This window comes from Aplysia californica, unplaced genomic scaffold (genome assembly GCF_000002075.1).
Source record: "Aplysia californica isolate F4 #8 unplaced genomic scaffold, AplCal3.0 scaffold00139, whole genome shotgun sequence".
NCBI lineage: Eukaryota > Metazoa > Mollusca > Gastropoda > Aplysiida > Aplysiidae > Aplysia > Aplysia californica.
The window spans coordinates 801,386-816,015 of NW_004797409.1; the positions used below are offsets into that span (position 1 = coordinate 801,386).

A 14,630-nucleotide genomic window follows, 5' to 3' on the forward strand; every position below is an offset into this window, starting at 1 on the left:
TTGTGGCTTGAAATTTTACATCTCTTTCGAAGATATATGCAGTTGAAACTGCCTAAGAGGGCCATCCTTGGGCCATCTAATGTCGAGGCGGATGGAGGCCATCTGAGAAATGAGGCCATCTTACATAGTGCCATTATAATGTATAAAAATACGAGAGAGGGGAAGTGGGAATTGGCCATTTATACAGGTGGCCATTAGAGCAGGTTTGACGGTATTTAGCATTGGTGTTTCAATTATTTTGATACTGGTGCTGTTGAGATATGGTCACTTCTCCTTCAAAAGTGGAACTTTGTTCAGTTTCTCGTTCATACTTTACAGAGAAACAGATGGAATTTTAGCTTCCTGGGACACTTTTTTGTGAAAAAGAAAATATAATACTTCAGGATTATGCCTTGTGCTATCTTTTTTGTGAAAAATTAAGCTGTTGAACATGGTCTATCGAGAGTCCAATTAAGAAAATGGAGTGAGAATGGTGAACTGATGCATTATGGAGAACTGCAAAGGTATCATTTTAATGTGCTTTCTGCAAGAAATTAAGTAATATTGATTTTCTTTCTAAGTCAAAACTCAACTCTTTTCATTATTACAAAGAGTGAACTATTTTGAAGCAGTAGGTTGGTGGAAGCGAAGTTCCTTTACAAGTACAAAAGAATAACTTATTCTGATTTGGGAACGTAAAATTGAAATGATTAATATTTTGTGTATTTTTTTCTGGCCCAGGCATTTCCTGCATTGGGGGACTTTTTTCAGCAGCCAAGCTCAGCAACTGATCTGTCAAAGTCTAGGCCAAAGGCTCGTCTAGACTCCGGTGCAAGTGGCTTTGCCTATGGAGATGAAATACAACAAAAGTTGTCCATGATCAATGGCACAATAAACAAAATGACCAAGGAACAACTTCAGGCAAAACTGATGCATATACGGCTGAATTCATGGTGATTATGAAACTTTCTTTGTTTTGATGATTCATTCCAAATGTTATTGAAGTTATTGATATGATATGTATACATCAGTTCAGCACAATGTTAATTAAATCATAGTTCAATAAACAATGGCTGTACATGTTTTACACTCCTATTGACACTGTTTAAGTCATTTAGTAGGCTGGCTGCTTTGGTCTGTCTGTAGAGGCAAACCCAGACTGTGAGGAATAATACTTCCCTGTACCAAGATAAAGGTGCTTGATAAGATATCTTCCCATCCTTGAAATGTTTCTTTCATTCTTTGCTTGCAAAGTCAGTGAAGAGCTTGACCATTGAGCTACACACACAAATGAAATAAATAGGTCTATTTGTATGTTGTCACTGCAGAAGCCAGAAACAGAGATGCCAACCAGTACGATTTTACGTATTTTAGTACGATTTTTGGCCGAAAATACGCGAATACGATTTTTCATGAAAAAATACGCATCCTGGAATGCGAAAACTACGAGATTCAGCTTGGGCGAGTAAACATAGTTAATTATCTCAGGTCATTTTTTGTCAAAATAGTATCAGTATCGCAGAACTGGAATAATTGAAAACCAAGTCCAATGTGGTCAGTAAGTTCATTTTTGCCGGTCGCTATCGTGATATTATATTCGTTTAGCTTTTCCCCGTCTGGAGGGTACGTTTCACTTTCACGCGAAAAGGCAGCTATGGCGGTAGGCGGAAACGTAATAGTGACACCGAGGCTCGATCGGGAAAATCAAGATCTACTTTCGCTTTCGTTACCACCGAGAAGTTTGCCAGCAGTTGTCTGATAATGCAACATTTGTGGCATGCGGGTTGTGCAGTATAAACACAATGTCGCCGTGCAAATAAAATGGAATAAATACTCTGACTCGTCGCTGTGCTGTCACTTGTGGAAAAAAAGAAAAGAAAAGAAAGTACAAGCGTCGTCCGATTTTTAGATTGTCTGGCTCGCCATCGTGACTTCGCAAGTCTGTGTTATTGAAATAAAGTGTTCGTGTTTCATTGGATGGGTGATAGATCTAGTAAATTATAACTACAGTGTATGTTGTAGCTTTCTGTTCAAGACTGACAGATTTTCAGTGTCACTGCATCTTGCCCTTCCACAGTTGTTACAACTCTCACAGTGCATGGGTCTACTTGAGCCATTCAAGTTATTGCTTTTCTCTGAGTTTGAGCAATAATTTGAGTCTGTCAGTTCATAATATGAATCATGACATCCAGACTGGTTCTTGATAGTCGAAATTCTTGTTCTAAGCCCTTCCGAACTCTCAAAGCAGGAGAAGACTGAAATACTTAAGTCAAACAAGACCCCAGTACAACATTGAACACTGACATGTTGTTGACTGGATACATGTATGTTGTACGCGTGTGTGCTCCCTTTTTCGAGCTGGTGAGCTAGTAATTTTTTTTCAGGAAATATTGCTGGACACCCTGAACATTTTACTATTACTGGTTGGTCGACCATCAATGATTTATTTATAGAGGCACCAGCCATCCATGTCTAGGTGCTGTTTTAGCCTACTGGTTGGTCGGTCGGTCGGTCGTGGGGAATACACATTTTCAACTGAAAATACACATTTTCATATTTCCCAATACTCATTTCGGTTTTCTGTGGTTGGCATCTCTGCAGAAGTCATCTTAACCTTTAACTTTTCTAAGTCTTCTATTTCGCTAAAGAAATATTTTCCCCTACGGATGTATTGGTGATCATCTGTCATCAGACATTGAAGGACAAGCTGTTATTATTCTTTTTGTATTTATCCAGGACTGCACAGTTTTTCCTTGTCTGTTTAGTGCCATGAAGTGGTAGCCGCAGGCTCTTTAAATGATTAAAGTTTATAAATAAATATTACACCAAATAGATTGTTTTGTAACAATATATTTTTTCCACAGGATTGCTTACATTCATTCTCAATTTATACATATAGTAAACAGGTTTCGTATGAAAAGTTTAATGTGTTTTCCTCTTGATACCTTGAACTTATATCATCTTTTGTCCTTTTTAATTGCTGAAAGTTCTATAAAATTTTGTGAAGCTTTTCAAAATTATTCTTTTTATAATTTTATTTCTCATTTCAGTGGGAGTAAAGACGTGTTGAAGAAACGTCTGAAGAACCACTACAAGCGTCAACGACTTGCTCAGAGTCACAAGCTGTCGTCCGAGGAGAAGATGAAATACCGCTACTTGATTGTCATTGATTATGAAGCAACTTGCAGTGAGACCAATGAAAACTTTGTGCATGAGATTATTGAATTTCCTGCTGTTTTGATCGACACGCAGAACATGGCCGTGGTAGGTTGTTTGTTTCTATTTCTCTTCTAAAATAAACAAATTGATTCTTGATTTGGGAAATTTTTTGTTTTAGTGTTAATGGGTCTTTTGACTTCAGTAGCTCTTTCCTGCTTTGTTGGGTTCTCTGTAATCAAGAAACTATCTAGTCGATCGCTTTTTTTGTGGTGATTGTTTGATAAGTAGGCAAAGTCACAAGTTGTAGGATCCCAGTGATATCAAATGCATGTGGCAAGCTGATTTTAGTTGCACAGGATGACTGAAAACTCAGTTCCTAGAACATGAGTGTATAAGTTTGGTCAATGTCTCTTAGAACTGAACATGTCAGAACAAATATCAAGGATCTACAGAAGAATCAACTTTGGGCTTTTTAACCTTTTCTTGAAAACAGATGTCGGAGGGAGCAAATTCAAGGTATATTGAATGAGACTCAAGATTACAAGTTTTCAGTTGTTTGAGGCTGTGATACATTGCATAGGTCCATCACATGATTAATGTAAACATCGGCCTCAAATACATTTTTGGGTTGTTTTTTTTTTACTGTTGTATATTTTTTAAAACAAATTCTTCACTTTTCTGCACTTTGATGATGTTGATAACCTGATATATTGATCGCGTTTTCTGTCTGTTCCAGTGCAATGTTTTCCAAAGGTTCTGTAAACCAAGACTGAACCCTGTTCTGACTCAGTTTTGCACAGATTTGACAGGGATATCTCAGGTAAATTTTTTCAAATTTTCGTTTGTATTCATTGGGCTATGGCATTGAAAAGTAGGGCATTAAAACTGGTAAGTGGCTGTTTTTCCCAAAAGTATACGAAGTGTTGTACCACTGTTCCTTTCTGTTGTTTGTTTTGTTTGTTTTTTATTCATTAAAAATGCTTTAAGTTTGTTCAGATCTGCTCTCTCATACCTTCGTATAAATGTGTGGTGATTCTGTTCTGGTTTATCATCATGCTAATGATGGTCTTTGTAAAATTGGAGTGGGTTTTTTTTTTCTACTATAATCCATACTTTTATTTTTATTTTTTCAGCATCAAGTGGACAAATCAAATGACTTCATTGAAGTTTTCTCAGAGTTTGAAGAATGGATGTCAATACATGGATTGGGAACAGAGCATAAGTTTGCCATTCTAACAGATGGGTACGTAAAGTCTTGGAAAGTGAAACATTATTATAGCTGAGGTATATAGAGATTAATTTTAAAAACAAATTCTTTTTAAAAGGTAGAGCATCAGCATATGTTTAAAAGTTATGCGGTATCAATTAATAATGTAGATTAGTTTTATAGGTCCTACTTCAATCGACACTCATCTCTTGGTGTTTTTTGTAAATCCAAATAAAATTCATATTTTTGTAAATCCAAATAAAATTCATAAATAGACAACGACTCTTGTCACTGCCCCTGATTATTGTTTTGGTCACATAGGATGTGAAAGTAAATCTGATTTCCCTCCTCTTAAATAATAAAATCAGTGTTATACCCGTATTGTACCATTCTTGTAGAAATCACATGGAGCCTACCAAGATTACATGTTGAGTCAAAGATAAGATTATAGAGAAAACCATTTTCTTATGGTGACTATTTTTTCTGTGGCAGTGAGTTCTACATCACAGATAAAGCAATGCTCATAATTTGCTTTAAAAAACTTGCTTGGGTGGTTGAAAATTAAAAATGGGAAGATAAACTGAAGGAGGGACAAATGTGAAATACATTTTTGTTACTTCCCTTTGGTTTCAACTTGAATTGTGTATTGCATGTAACAACATTGTTTGTTATTGTTATGACAAAGTTTGACTTGATTATGAAAATCCTCAAATTACATTTAACATGTAAATGTTCAATGGATACGTTCGCTTTTTTTTTTTCTGCACCACCTTCTGTAAAGCACAAAAGAGAGTCAGCAGGCTAAAGAGGAATCAATTTTCTTTTGAAGTACCATCTGAAGGCAAAGAGAAAGATGATTTTTTTCCAAAGAATAAAATGAGATGCATCTATAAAATCCATAAATGCAGATTGATTTCACAAAATGAAGTTGTTGTTTGCCTCTCAAGCTCTTTTTCTCTTGTGATGTGGTTCTTTTCTGCCGAAATTTGACTTAGATAAAAAGGGAGCCATTTTCTCTCACCCTAAGGTAGTAAACATTTCACTTTCAGTGTAACTCTTAGGTTTCGAAACAGTTTTTCTTTAGATATTTGGATCTATTTGGATGAAATGTTATCTATTCCTGTGTTCTATAGTTTATGTACTGAAACTTTTAAAGAATTCCTTCAACTTCTACATTATTTGTTTTTCAAAAATAGTCTTTAAAAAAGTACGTTTTTTACCAATACTTACATTTAAAAAAAAAAAATTTCCTTTTTATTTTTATTTTTCTTCCAGTCCATGGGATATGGCAAGGTTTCTTAGAACACAGACCGAACTCAGCGGTATTGACTTCCCTGCATGGGCCAAGCAATGGATCAACTTACGCAAAGCCTATTCTGCTTTCTATGGTGTAGGCAGGGTCAACCTTCAGCACATGCTGGATGACCTTGGCATGAAGTTTCAAGGCCGGCCACACTGTGGGCTGGATGATGCCCGGAACATCGCTAACATAGCCATGCGGCTTCTCCAAGATGGCTGTATTATGCGGATCAACGAGTACTTTCACGAGGACAATAAGAGCCCCGTGAAAAATGGGACATCGCAAAAGTCTGGGAGGGCAGACACGTTCAGATCTCCCACCAAATCTCGCCTGACCCAGGTGAACAGTTCCAAAGACAATGAACAAGGCGCTTGTCGACCGGACATTCCTCAAGAGGGAGAGAATGTCTCGGACTTGCTGGAATACCTCCGGATACAAAGGTCTTAGCTACTGTTTTATGCTTTTTAGTAAGCTTTCATTCATGGTTGTTAGATCTTTCTCGTTCTGAAAGGCCTGTGCTGCTGTAATGTTGGATAAGTCCAGTAATAGAAATGTTTTAAAAAAAAATTTCTTTGCTTGAAAGTAACGTTTTTTTGTTTCACTCTGATTAGTTATTGCCTTTATAGTAGGCAGGTTTTTAAAATGGAATAATGTTTCTCTGGGCTCCTGATTCTTTCTACTGCTACTCCTTGGCTCCTTCTTACTGCAACCTTTCAGCAACACCCCTGATCTTAGGGTAGATGAGATCAAACACCTAGCCTTTCTGGAAAGGGGCAGAAGTTGTGCACGTTGAAGATCCTTTGATGGTCCTAAAATTGATAAGAGTAGGTTTCAGCCGCCACCCGGGCAAAATTCAAAATTAATTCCTATCGAATTGAAACTGCTTAATGCGTCCCATGTGCTCATATGATGGTAAGCAGTTGCGAGCACTATAAAACACTTATAACACCCCCCCCCCCCCCCCCAAAAAAAAAAAAAATTTATACGTATAAAAAAATCAGGGTCATTTGTTGTGTAAGCTGGACCCTTTGTGAGACATAATGTGTTTACTAAATCAAAATGTGAGTTTTGTAATCACTTCATTATCATGTCTCCCTTATTTTTTTACAATATAGTGAATAGGTCTCTATCCTGTAATAAGCTGAAAAATGAGTTATATGGCAAAGGAATAGGAGTAAATTGTCACCTTGATGTATTACCCACTAGTGAGCAATTTCGTAATTATGATGGGTGGTGGTAGTGACAGGTGTTATTTAATGTCCCACTCGGAAATACATGTTGGTGGGTGGTACAAAAGTTTTAGCCTCTTAAATGTTGCAAAAGTAGGCGCTAACTGCTAAAAGGTTGACAAGCATTGACGTTGAAGTTTGTTCTAAAAGCACAGACATAATATGTGTCACGATGCAATGGAATCAGACGCTCATCAGTTTTTGGGCATGTGGAGCTATTGGAGTCATCTGAAAGCTGATTTATTTGCCTTGCTTCCAATGGAATAAGTATATCCATTGATCTTGAATAGAATTCAAGATATTTGAGATTGAAGGAAGTGAGGTCGCCTGGTTTCAGTGGGGAAATTAGTGAGAAAATGGCTGCCAAAGTTTGGTAACTGCAATAGCTAAAGAGTCTTTAAAAACTGAAAAATGATATATTTTGTGCCTTTAATCAATGTTATTCTGTAAAATTCAAATGGAAATGTGAGCTTTAAAGAGGTTAAGCCAAGAAATAAAAATTTGATAAACATTTCCAAACTATCGGGAAAATTCCTGTTTCTCCGATGTCGTTATTTTGACGAGCGCCTGATTTCACCACGCTGCCTCACGTTTGGCTCTTTTTAGCTTGTTTTATTTTTCTAGCGTGATTTCATACATTTTATCACAAGTCATAGTGATGCTCACAGCGTCACTTTTGGCCATATTGTGTTACTTTTAGTTCGCGTGACTCAGCAGCCCAACGGAGCTTCCCGGCCTCGGGTCACGGGGTTAATGAACCCTGAAACGACTTTACTGGTGTCAGTTAAGAAGTTTGCATTTTTGTCTACGTTTGAAATAATATGACTTCTTCCCCATCCCACACAGCAAACCATTACACCGATGTACTGAAAACTCAACGTCTTGAGATTTATTCTGCGTTAGAATGGTTAATTTCTGTGCCTTGAGTACCCGATTTATCCTACTTTTTATAAATGATTAAAAAATCTGTGCTAAACTGACTACGAAAATGTCTTTTACCATGAGAAATCCTTAATCTGCGCAAGTAGTAATAGTCAAGTTATAGGAGAAGAAAGATACACATTTGTATTTTTTAACTAAAGACACTCAGTATTAGCTCTTGTTTTACCATTAAACAAGAGAAAGTTACTCTGGGTTTGTTCATGATCATGCTGTGTCTGTGGCAGCCTGCATACAACTAAGAAAGATATATTATGGGATTAAAAACCCCCCACGAAACTGTGTAAAATACATGGGTAGAGATAAACTTCTTGTATGGAATAAAAATAATGACAGCTAACACATTCATTCATACTTTTTGTGTCGGAAATATGCGCAGACACTTATGACTGTAAAGAAATCAGAACATTGTCAGTTATTGTAAATGGTCATAGAAATGAAAATAAAAGCTGGAAAAGTCTGGTGCTGATTCAGTGTCACTGGAAAGCTAGAAATTATTCTTATAACCCAATTACGAGAAGTCATCCCTGTTGTTCAGTCAACCTACAAAACCTAGACTTAACGTCTTAAGAAAAGTAAGGAATTTCTGGAGTGTAACAGATAGACTACTGTTCGTGTGTTTCATTGTAGATGTATTCTGGTACTAAAATCAGTTTGCACTTTTTCATAGACTTCAGGGTAATTTTTAAAAACTTTCGAGAAAATATGTGAATATTCATGATTTTATTAGACACATAAAGTTGTATGCCTGATAGATAAAGTTGCAAAATTACAGCTTTCTATAAATATGTGCAGATACCGTCTTTTCTGAGTATCTGCACCAATGTTATGTCGTTCATGTTCCAAAAGTTTGACAGTTTTTATCTTTGGTTTCTTTATATTGATTTTTTTTCTTTCCGGACTTGTCCAAATAATTTTACAATTTAGCATTGCCGACTTCAGCGTGTCTTACGAAAAAAACAGATGAGTTACAATGCCTGTTCCTTTTTGAGCCTCAAGAGCAGAAATGCATGCTTTGGGTGCATTAAATGATAATTTCCAAAAATACAAGGATACATCTAAAACTGTACGTTGAAAAGTACCAAAAATTAAGTCAGCTAAGACAGAGTGGCAACAAGGAGCTGACCCCCGTGACCCTGACTTAATAAGGCCCTCGACGGGGAACCTCCTGCTGCTACTAAAATTCCACTGCCGGTGCGCCGTGTGCTAGATGTATGAAATCCTGATTTTAAGGCCAGTCAGTCAATACACCTATTACTTGTGCAAATGAATTTGATCCTTGTTTTTATTCTACTTATTTCTTTAGTCACCTTTATAACAAAGAGAATTGGTAAACACAAAAAAGAAGATTTTAGCCCAAATATTTTTGTACTTGGTGCGGTAATGCAAACAACACTAATGCAAAGCACAGTTTTAACAGATATATTTTTACGGTGAGGGATTGAATTGTCCGAATATATGTGTCAGATGTTGTGGTGATGGATTGAGACGTCTTTTTTCTTTTGTTTTTGTTTCGTATCGCCATTGTCTAACATATTATGAGATGGTTTACTCTTTGTTCAACTGTTGTGAATCAGTCTTAGAAGGTGTCTGAACTCTTCACACCACTGTTTGTCTTGTGAGGAAACTGTGTAGAGTGCTATGTGGGTGGCAGATGGAGACTGTCTTCTTTGTAGTGTTTGTCTTTATATGCTCATCTGTTTGTGTGTCTTCATTGTAGTGTTTGTCTTTAAATTCATCTGCTTGTGTGTCTTCATTGTTGCGTTTGTCTTTAAATTCATCTGTTTGTGTGTCTTCATTGTAGTGTTTGTCTTTAAATTCATCTGTTTGTGTGTCTTCATTGTAGTGTTTGTCTTTAAATTCATCTGTTTGTGTGTCTTCATTGTAGTGTTTGTCTTTAAATTCATCTGTTTGTGTGTCTTCATTGTAGTGTTTGTCTTTAAATTCATCTGTTTGTGTGTCTTCATTGTAGTGTTTGTCTTTAAATTCATCTGTTTGTGTGTCTTCATTGTAGTGTTTGTCTTTGAATTCATCTGTTTGTGTGTCTTCATTGTTGCGTTTGTCTTTAAATTCATCTGTTTGTGTGTCTTCATTGTAGTGTTTGTCTTTAAATTCATCTGTTTGTGTGTCTTCATTGTAGTGTTTGTCTTTAAATTCATCTGTTTGTGTGTCTTCATTGTAGTGTTTGTCTTTAAATTCATCTGTTTGTGTGTCTTCATTGTAGTGTTTGTCTTTAAATTCATCTGTTTGTGTGTCTTTATTGTAGTGTTTGTCTTTAAATTCATCTGTTTGTGTGTCTTCATTGTTGCGTTTGTCTTTAAATTCATCTGTTTGTGTGTCTTCATTGTAGTGTTTGTCTTTAAATTCATCTGTTTGTGTGTCTTTATTGTAGCGTTTGTCTTATGCTTATCTGCTTTAGGTGAAATATATGGCTGCTATCATGCTACTTCTCTGTAAACCGCAACTCAAGATGACAACATAGAGTGCTGAGACGTTTTGCCTTTTTGTCTCTCACTCTTAAAAATGTTCTTATTCAAACATCCTATTGTCCCTTGATACGTTCTTTTTGGACCTGTTTATTCTTGTTTATTTTGATAATGTGTGTATATATGATGAAGGGAATATGTATGGGTGTGTGTATGTGTGTGTGATCATCCACATTTATTTTTTCTATGAATTGGAGAGTTTGGTGTTGAATGAACCAGATTTTCTCTATACGTCTTTTGATGGCTTCTGTAGTATGTCTACTCATTCTTTTTTTTTTCCTGCAGTGTTTCCATGTCGGTATTGTATGCCTAATCTTGGAAAGGTGACTGAGGAGTCCACGGGATATACGGACATAGTCGCAAACTGGAAATTGCGAGGGTGTAAATTTTAAAAGCTTGTGGACCTATAACTTCATATTTATTTTATTGGTGGTTTATTTGTTATGAAAGTTGAATGGAAAATCTAACAACAATAATCAACCAACAGTTGAACAAAGGTACAATTTTATAATAAGTCAACAAGCGTTTAAAATTGATACCCTCACAATTTTCAGTTTGTGACTATTCCCGTTTTTCTCGTAGACTCCTCAATTGTTGTTGAGACATGTGACTGATGCTGGTTGTGTACCTATTAGGCACTTACCCATCACATGCTGAAAACCGATTTGATTCCCATTGTGGGGATAATTTTTATCAAGTATTTTGTATTTTTCTGCTGGAAGGGTTGTATCCCCCTTACTCCGGGTTGGCCCTGGCAGGCAAAGTGGAAGTTTATCTCCTAAATGATCAAAATTGTGTCAATGGGTGTGTGAAATAACTACAGTATAGCACGAATAGCTCGAATTCGTCGGGATCGGCCTTGGTAGTTTGAGGGATTCGTAGTTCGAGGAATATCTTATAAAGATAAAGAAGAAAACAAAACTGGGACGGCAGGCTCGACAGATGCATGATTTTGAGTCTTTTGTGTTCGACCTATTCGTGTTTTGCTGTATATGAAAAACAAAACAAAACAGGAAACAGTTGTTGGGCCTCTGGCCTCTGACTACATCACAATGTAAATGTATCGCAATCTCCTTTGGTTCCTAAATACAATCAGAATATATTTGTATATATTTGTGTATGTACAACTGAACTGAATACTAATGTCATGGAAGAATAATTATATTGATGTATTCCAATTGCTACATGCTGATTTGCCGATATGTTTGAAATGAACACCACCAATATTGTTCAAACCTGACAGATTGTAAATATGAAATTGCAGATTGTAAATATAGAATCTGAGGCCGTGCACAAAGTGAAGAGAGTGTAGGCTACTCTAGAGATCATCCATTTCTGTCTATAGCTAAATGTAAGTTCATTTCAAAGAAACGCAATATTGTGATATAAATGTGGAAATATTTTTCTTTAAAATTTTGTACATAATCTTTAGTAACTATACATGTTTATAGGTGACCCTACTTCACTCTCTTCTTCCAGTTCTGTGCCCCATTTTCTTTTTGAAGAATAAATCGTTTTGCACATATTTGTACGTTTTTGGCTCTTGTTCTTACCAGAGTTCGCAGACACATTACATAATTGACTGGTGTAATCCTCTATGGACACCTTCTCTGATGGTACAGGATATTTATCCGAACAGAATTTCTCAACTTCTTTGACAGGGCGTCACTTTTTATTCAGATCTGTGCGTGTTAGTTGGAATGACTCATCAGCCAGCCAGAGCTCCCCGGCTTGGGGTCGTTGTGGTTAATGGGTGCAGAAGTGACTTTGCCAGTGTCGGTTATAAAGAGGTTTGCATTTTTTTTGGGTCAACTTAAGAAGTGATATAACCTCCTCCCCATCTCACACAGCAAACAATTACATGTAGGCCTACATAGATGGACTGATAGTTCAATGATTCAAAATTTATTTCTCATTCGACTGATATTTTCTATGCTTTAGTTTTTATTCTACACAAAAGTGTTTGAGGAGAGCCCAATTTGTTATATTTTTAGTTCATACACTTAAGTAGATGGTAGTTTATCTAACATCTGCCACATTGATATATCCAAAATCTATTGTAAACTGACTATGCTATGACTATCATGTCTTTTCCCTTAAGACATCTTATATTTGCTTGGATAGTAAAAGTTCAAAGAGAAGAAAGATAAACCCGTTCTTTTTGACAAAGTACGTTCAGTGTTGGTGCCTACACTCAGGAGAAAGAATATATTTGGCCTATTGAATTTGTTATGAATTATGCCGCATCTGTGGCAGCCTGCATACAACTGCCCAAAACTGTAAAGTAAAAACACGAGCAGAGATGATGCTTCTCTCTCTCCGCTTTAGCTATCTCTTCCTTTCCACTCTTTCTCCCCCTCTCTCCCCCCATCTCTCTCTTTGTCACTCTCTCTCTCTCTTTCTATCTCTGTCGCTCTCTCTCTCTAACTCTGTCTGTCTGTCTGTCTGTCTGTCTGTCTGTCTGTCTGTCTGTCTGTCTGTCTCTCTCTCTCTCTCTCTCTCTCTCTCTCTCTCTCTCTCTCTCTCTCTCAAACTCCAACAGATATGACCTTATGCAGTTGCGAGCGCCGTAAAACCCTCTACTATATAAAAAAACAAAAAACTCCAACAGTTCCATTGATACTGTATACCCTCTCGTTCTTCTGTTCCTCTCTTCATACCCCTTCCTTTTCCCCCGTCCCCTCTTCCTCTCATTCCTTTCCTCATTTTCCCTTCACATCCTTCTTTCTTGTATCCCCCCCCCCCCGGATTTAGTAGCTCGCTCCTCTTGGCTTTCTCCTCAACCTCCACCCCCGCTCTACACACTCCTCCCACATAATAACCTCCCTCCTACATCGTTCTTTATTGTATCTTCCTCACCAACCTATCGGACCGTATAAAATGAATCTGCTCCGTGGAGGCAAATCAGTTTATGTCAGCCTTTTCTCAATTCCAATCAGTTCAACGAACCAGTCGTTCCCCCAGACCAGAATCTGACAGCTGGCCGCTCAGAATATCCCATCCAATGTCGTTTCTCAGCCTCGCCCAGTGGAAGGAACTACAGAATGAGATCGGCATTTACGAGTGTTGGGACGAAAACAAGAACGCGGGGGAGTAGGGTCTAAAGTCTGTTCCTGACTGGATGGAGGTTGAATGAAGAAGTGGGTTTAAAAAGGAGTGAGATTGAGGACATTTGTGTAAATTAAATAAAGAATTATTAGACCGTGGTTCAACCTCGTGGTTTTAAAGTGTTCACTCCAAATGTGCGGAAAACGGGTTATGCATTGAAAATTAAGGCATCTTATTTATAGAGTACGTGCGTGCGAGAGGGAGAGAGAGAGAGAGAGAGAGAGAGAGAGAGAGAGAGAGAGAGAGAGAGAGAGAGGGAAAGCTCCTAGACCATTCGGCGTCCTCTGCATGCTGCCAACATCCTTGCCAAGCGTCCAATCAAGAAACCAAGGCTGGCAGCAGGATACTAGGCAAGTCGTCTTGCTTGGTGCAGGGCCCATGAACCAAGGACTCCTGCCCAATGGGGCCATGTGTTGTTCACAGATGAGTCATGATCATGGTCAACACAAAAGATGGACGTGAGCGCGTGAGGAGGCGTCCACATCAGGCAAGCAGGGATCACAAGAATTCCATGGCCAGCCAACAGTCCCGACTTCAACCTCATTGAGAATGTATCTTGTGAACTTGGCCGGAGAGTCCAGCAGTACCAGCCACCACCACCAGCAGCACCGACAAGAGCTGCAACAGATCCTGCAGCAGGAGTGGACAAATCTTCCTCAGGCCTTCATTGCCACCACCATCAACACAATGTAGCAACACTGCCTTGATTGCATTGCTCGGCGCGGTGGGTATACCCGTTTTTGATCGGACTGTCATGGACACTAATTCCTGGATTTTTCTTTTGAGGGTTACTGTTGTTCCGAGCGACATGTTGCCTAAGTTCAAGAGGTCATCATTCTGAAACTGAATTGATTTTGTTTAGAATGGATTTAACTATCTTTAAAATTCCAAATGTTTTGCTTTTCACCTGTTTGTGCGGTGAGAGTATTTGCAAGTGGTCCTTAACCTTTGTTGAAGTCTGTATTATCACCAACGTTTTGTCACCTTAAACTACAATAGCATAGATTTAAAATCGAGGATATCAAGAGTTACTAAGCTGTCTGAGAGGAAAAAAGCTAACAAAGAAAAAAGTTATAAATATAAAAAAAGAACCAGAACAATATTTTTTTTTTATTGCTAGAAAACGATTTGGTCTCCATTACTTGCTAAAACTAAAAATAGAGGAAAAAAACCTCTTCAGAACGCACTGACAGAATATGTCCTCCCCTAATCCGCCCTCCCCC

General features: G+C 37.7%; 1 protein-coding gene across 1 annotated transcript in view; it reads left to right on the forward strand.

Moving 5' to 3' along the window:
- Window positions 1-6,608, forward strand: part of LOC101847032 (3'-5' exoribonuclease 1) — a 12,186-nt gene extending 5,578 nt beyond the window's left edge. Inside the window, exons 3-7 of the mRNA XM_005096844.3 lie at window positions 721-932; window positions 3,030-3,243; window positions 3,875-3,958; window positions 4,272-4,381; window positions 5,621-6,608. Coding sequence (XP_005096901.1) covers window positions 721-932; window positions 3,030-3,243; window positions 3,875-3,958; window positions 4,272-4,381; window positions 5,621-6,092 — 1,092 coding nt within the window. The 3' untranslated portion in view covers window positions 6,093-6,608. The remainder of the gene's footprint in view (window positions 1-720; window positions 933-3,029; window positions 3,244-3,874; window positions 3,959-4,271; window positions 4,382-5,620) is intronic.
- The last annotated feature ends 8,022 nt before the right edge of the window (window positions 6,609-14,630 follow it).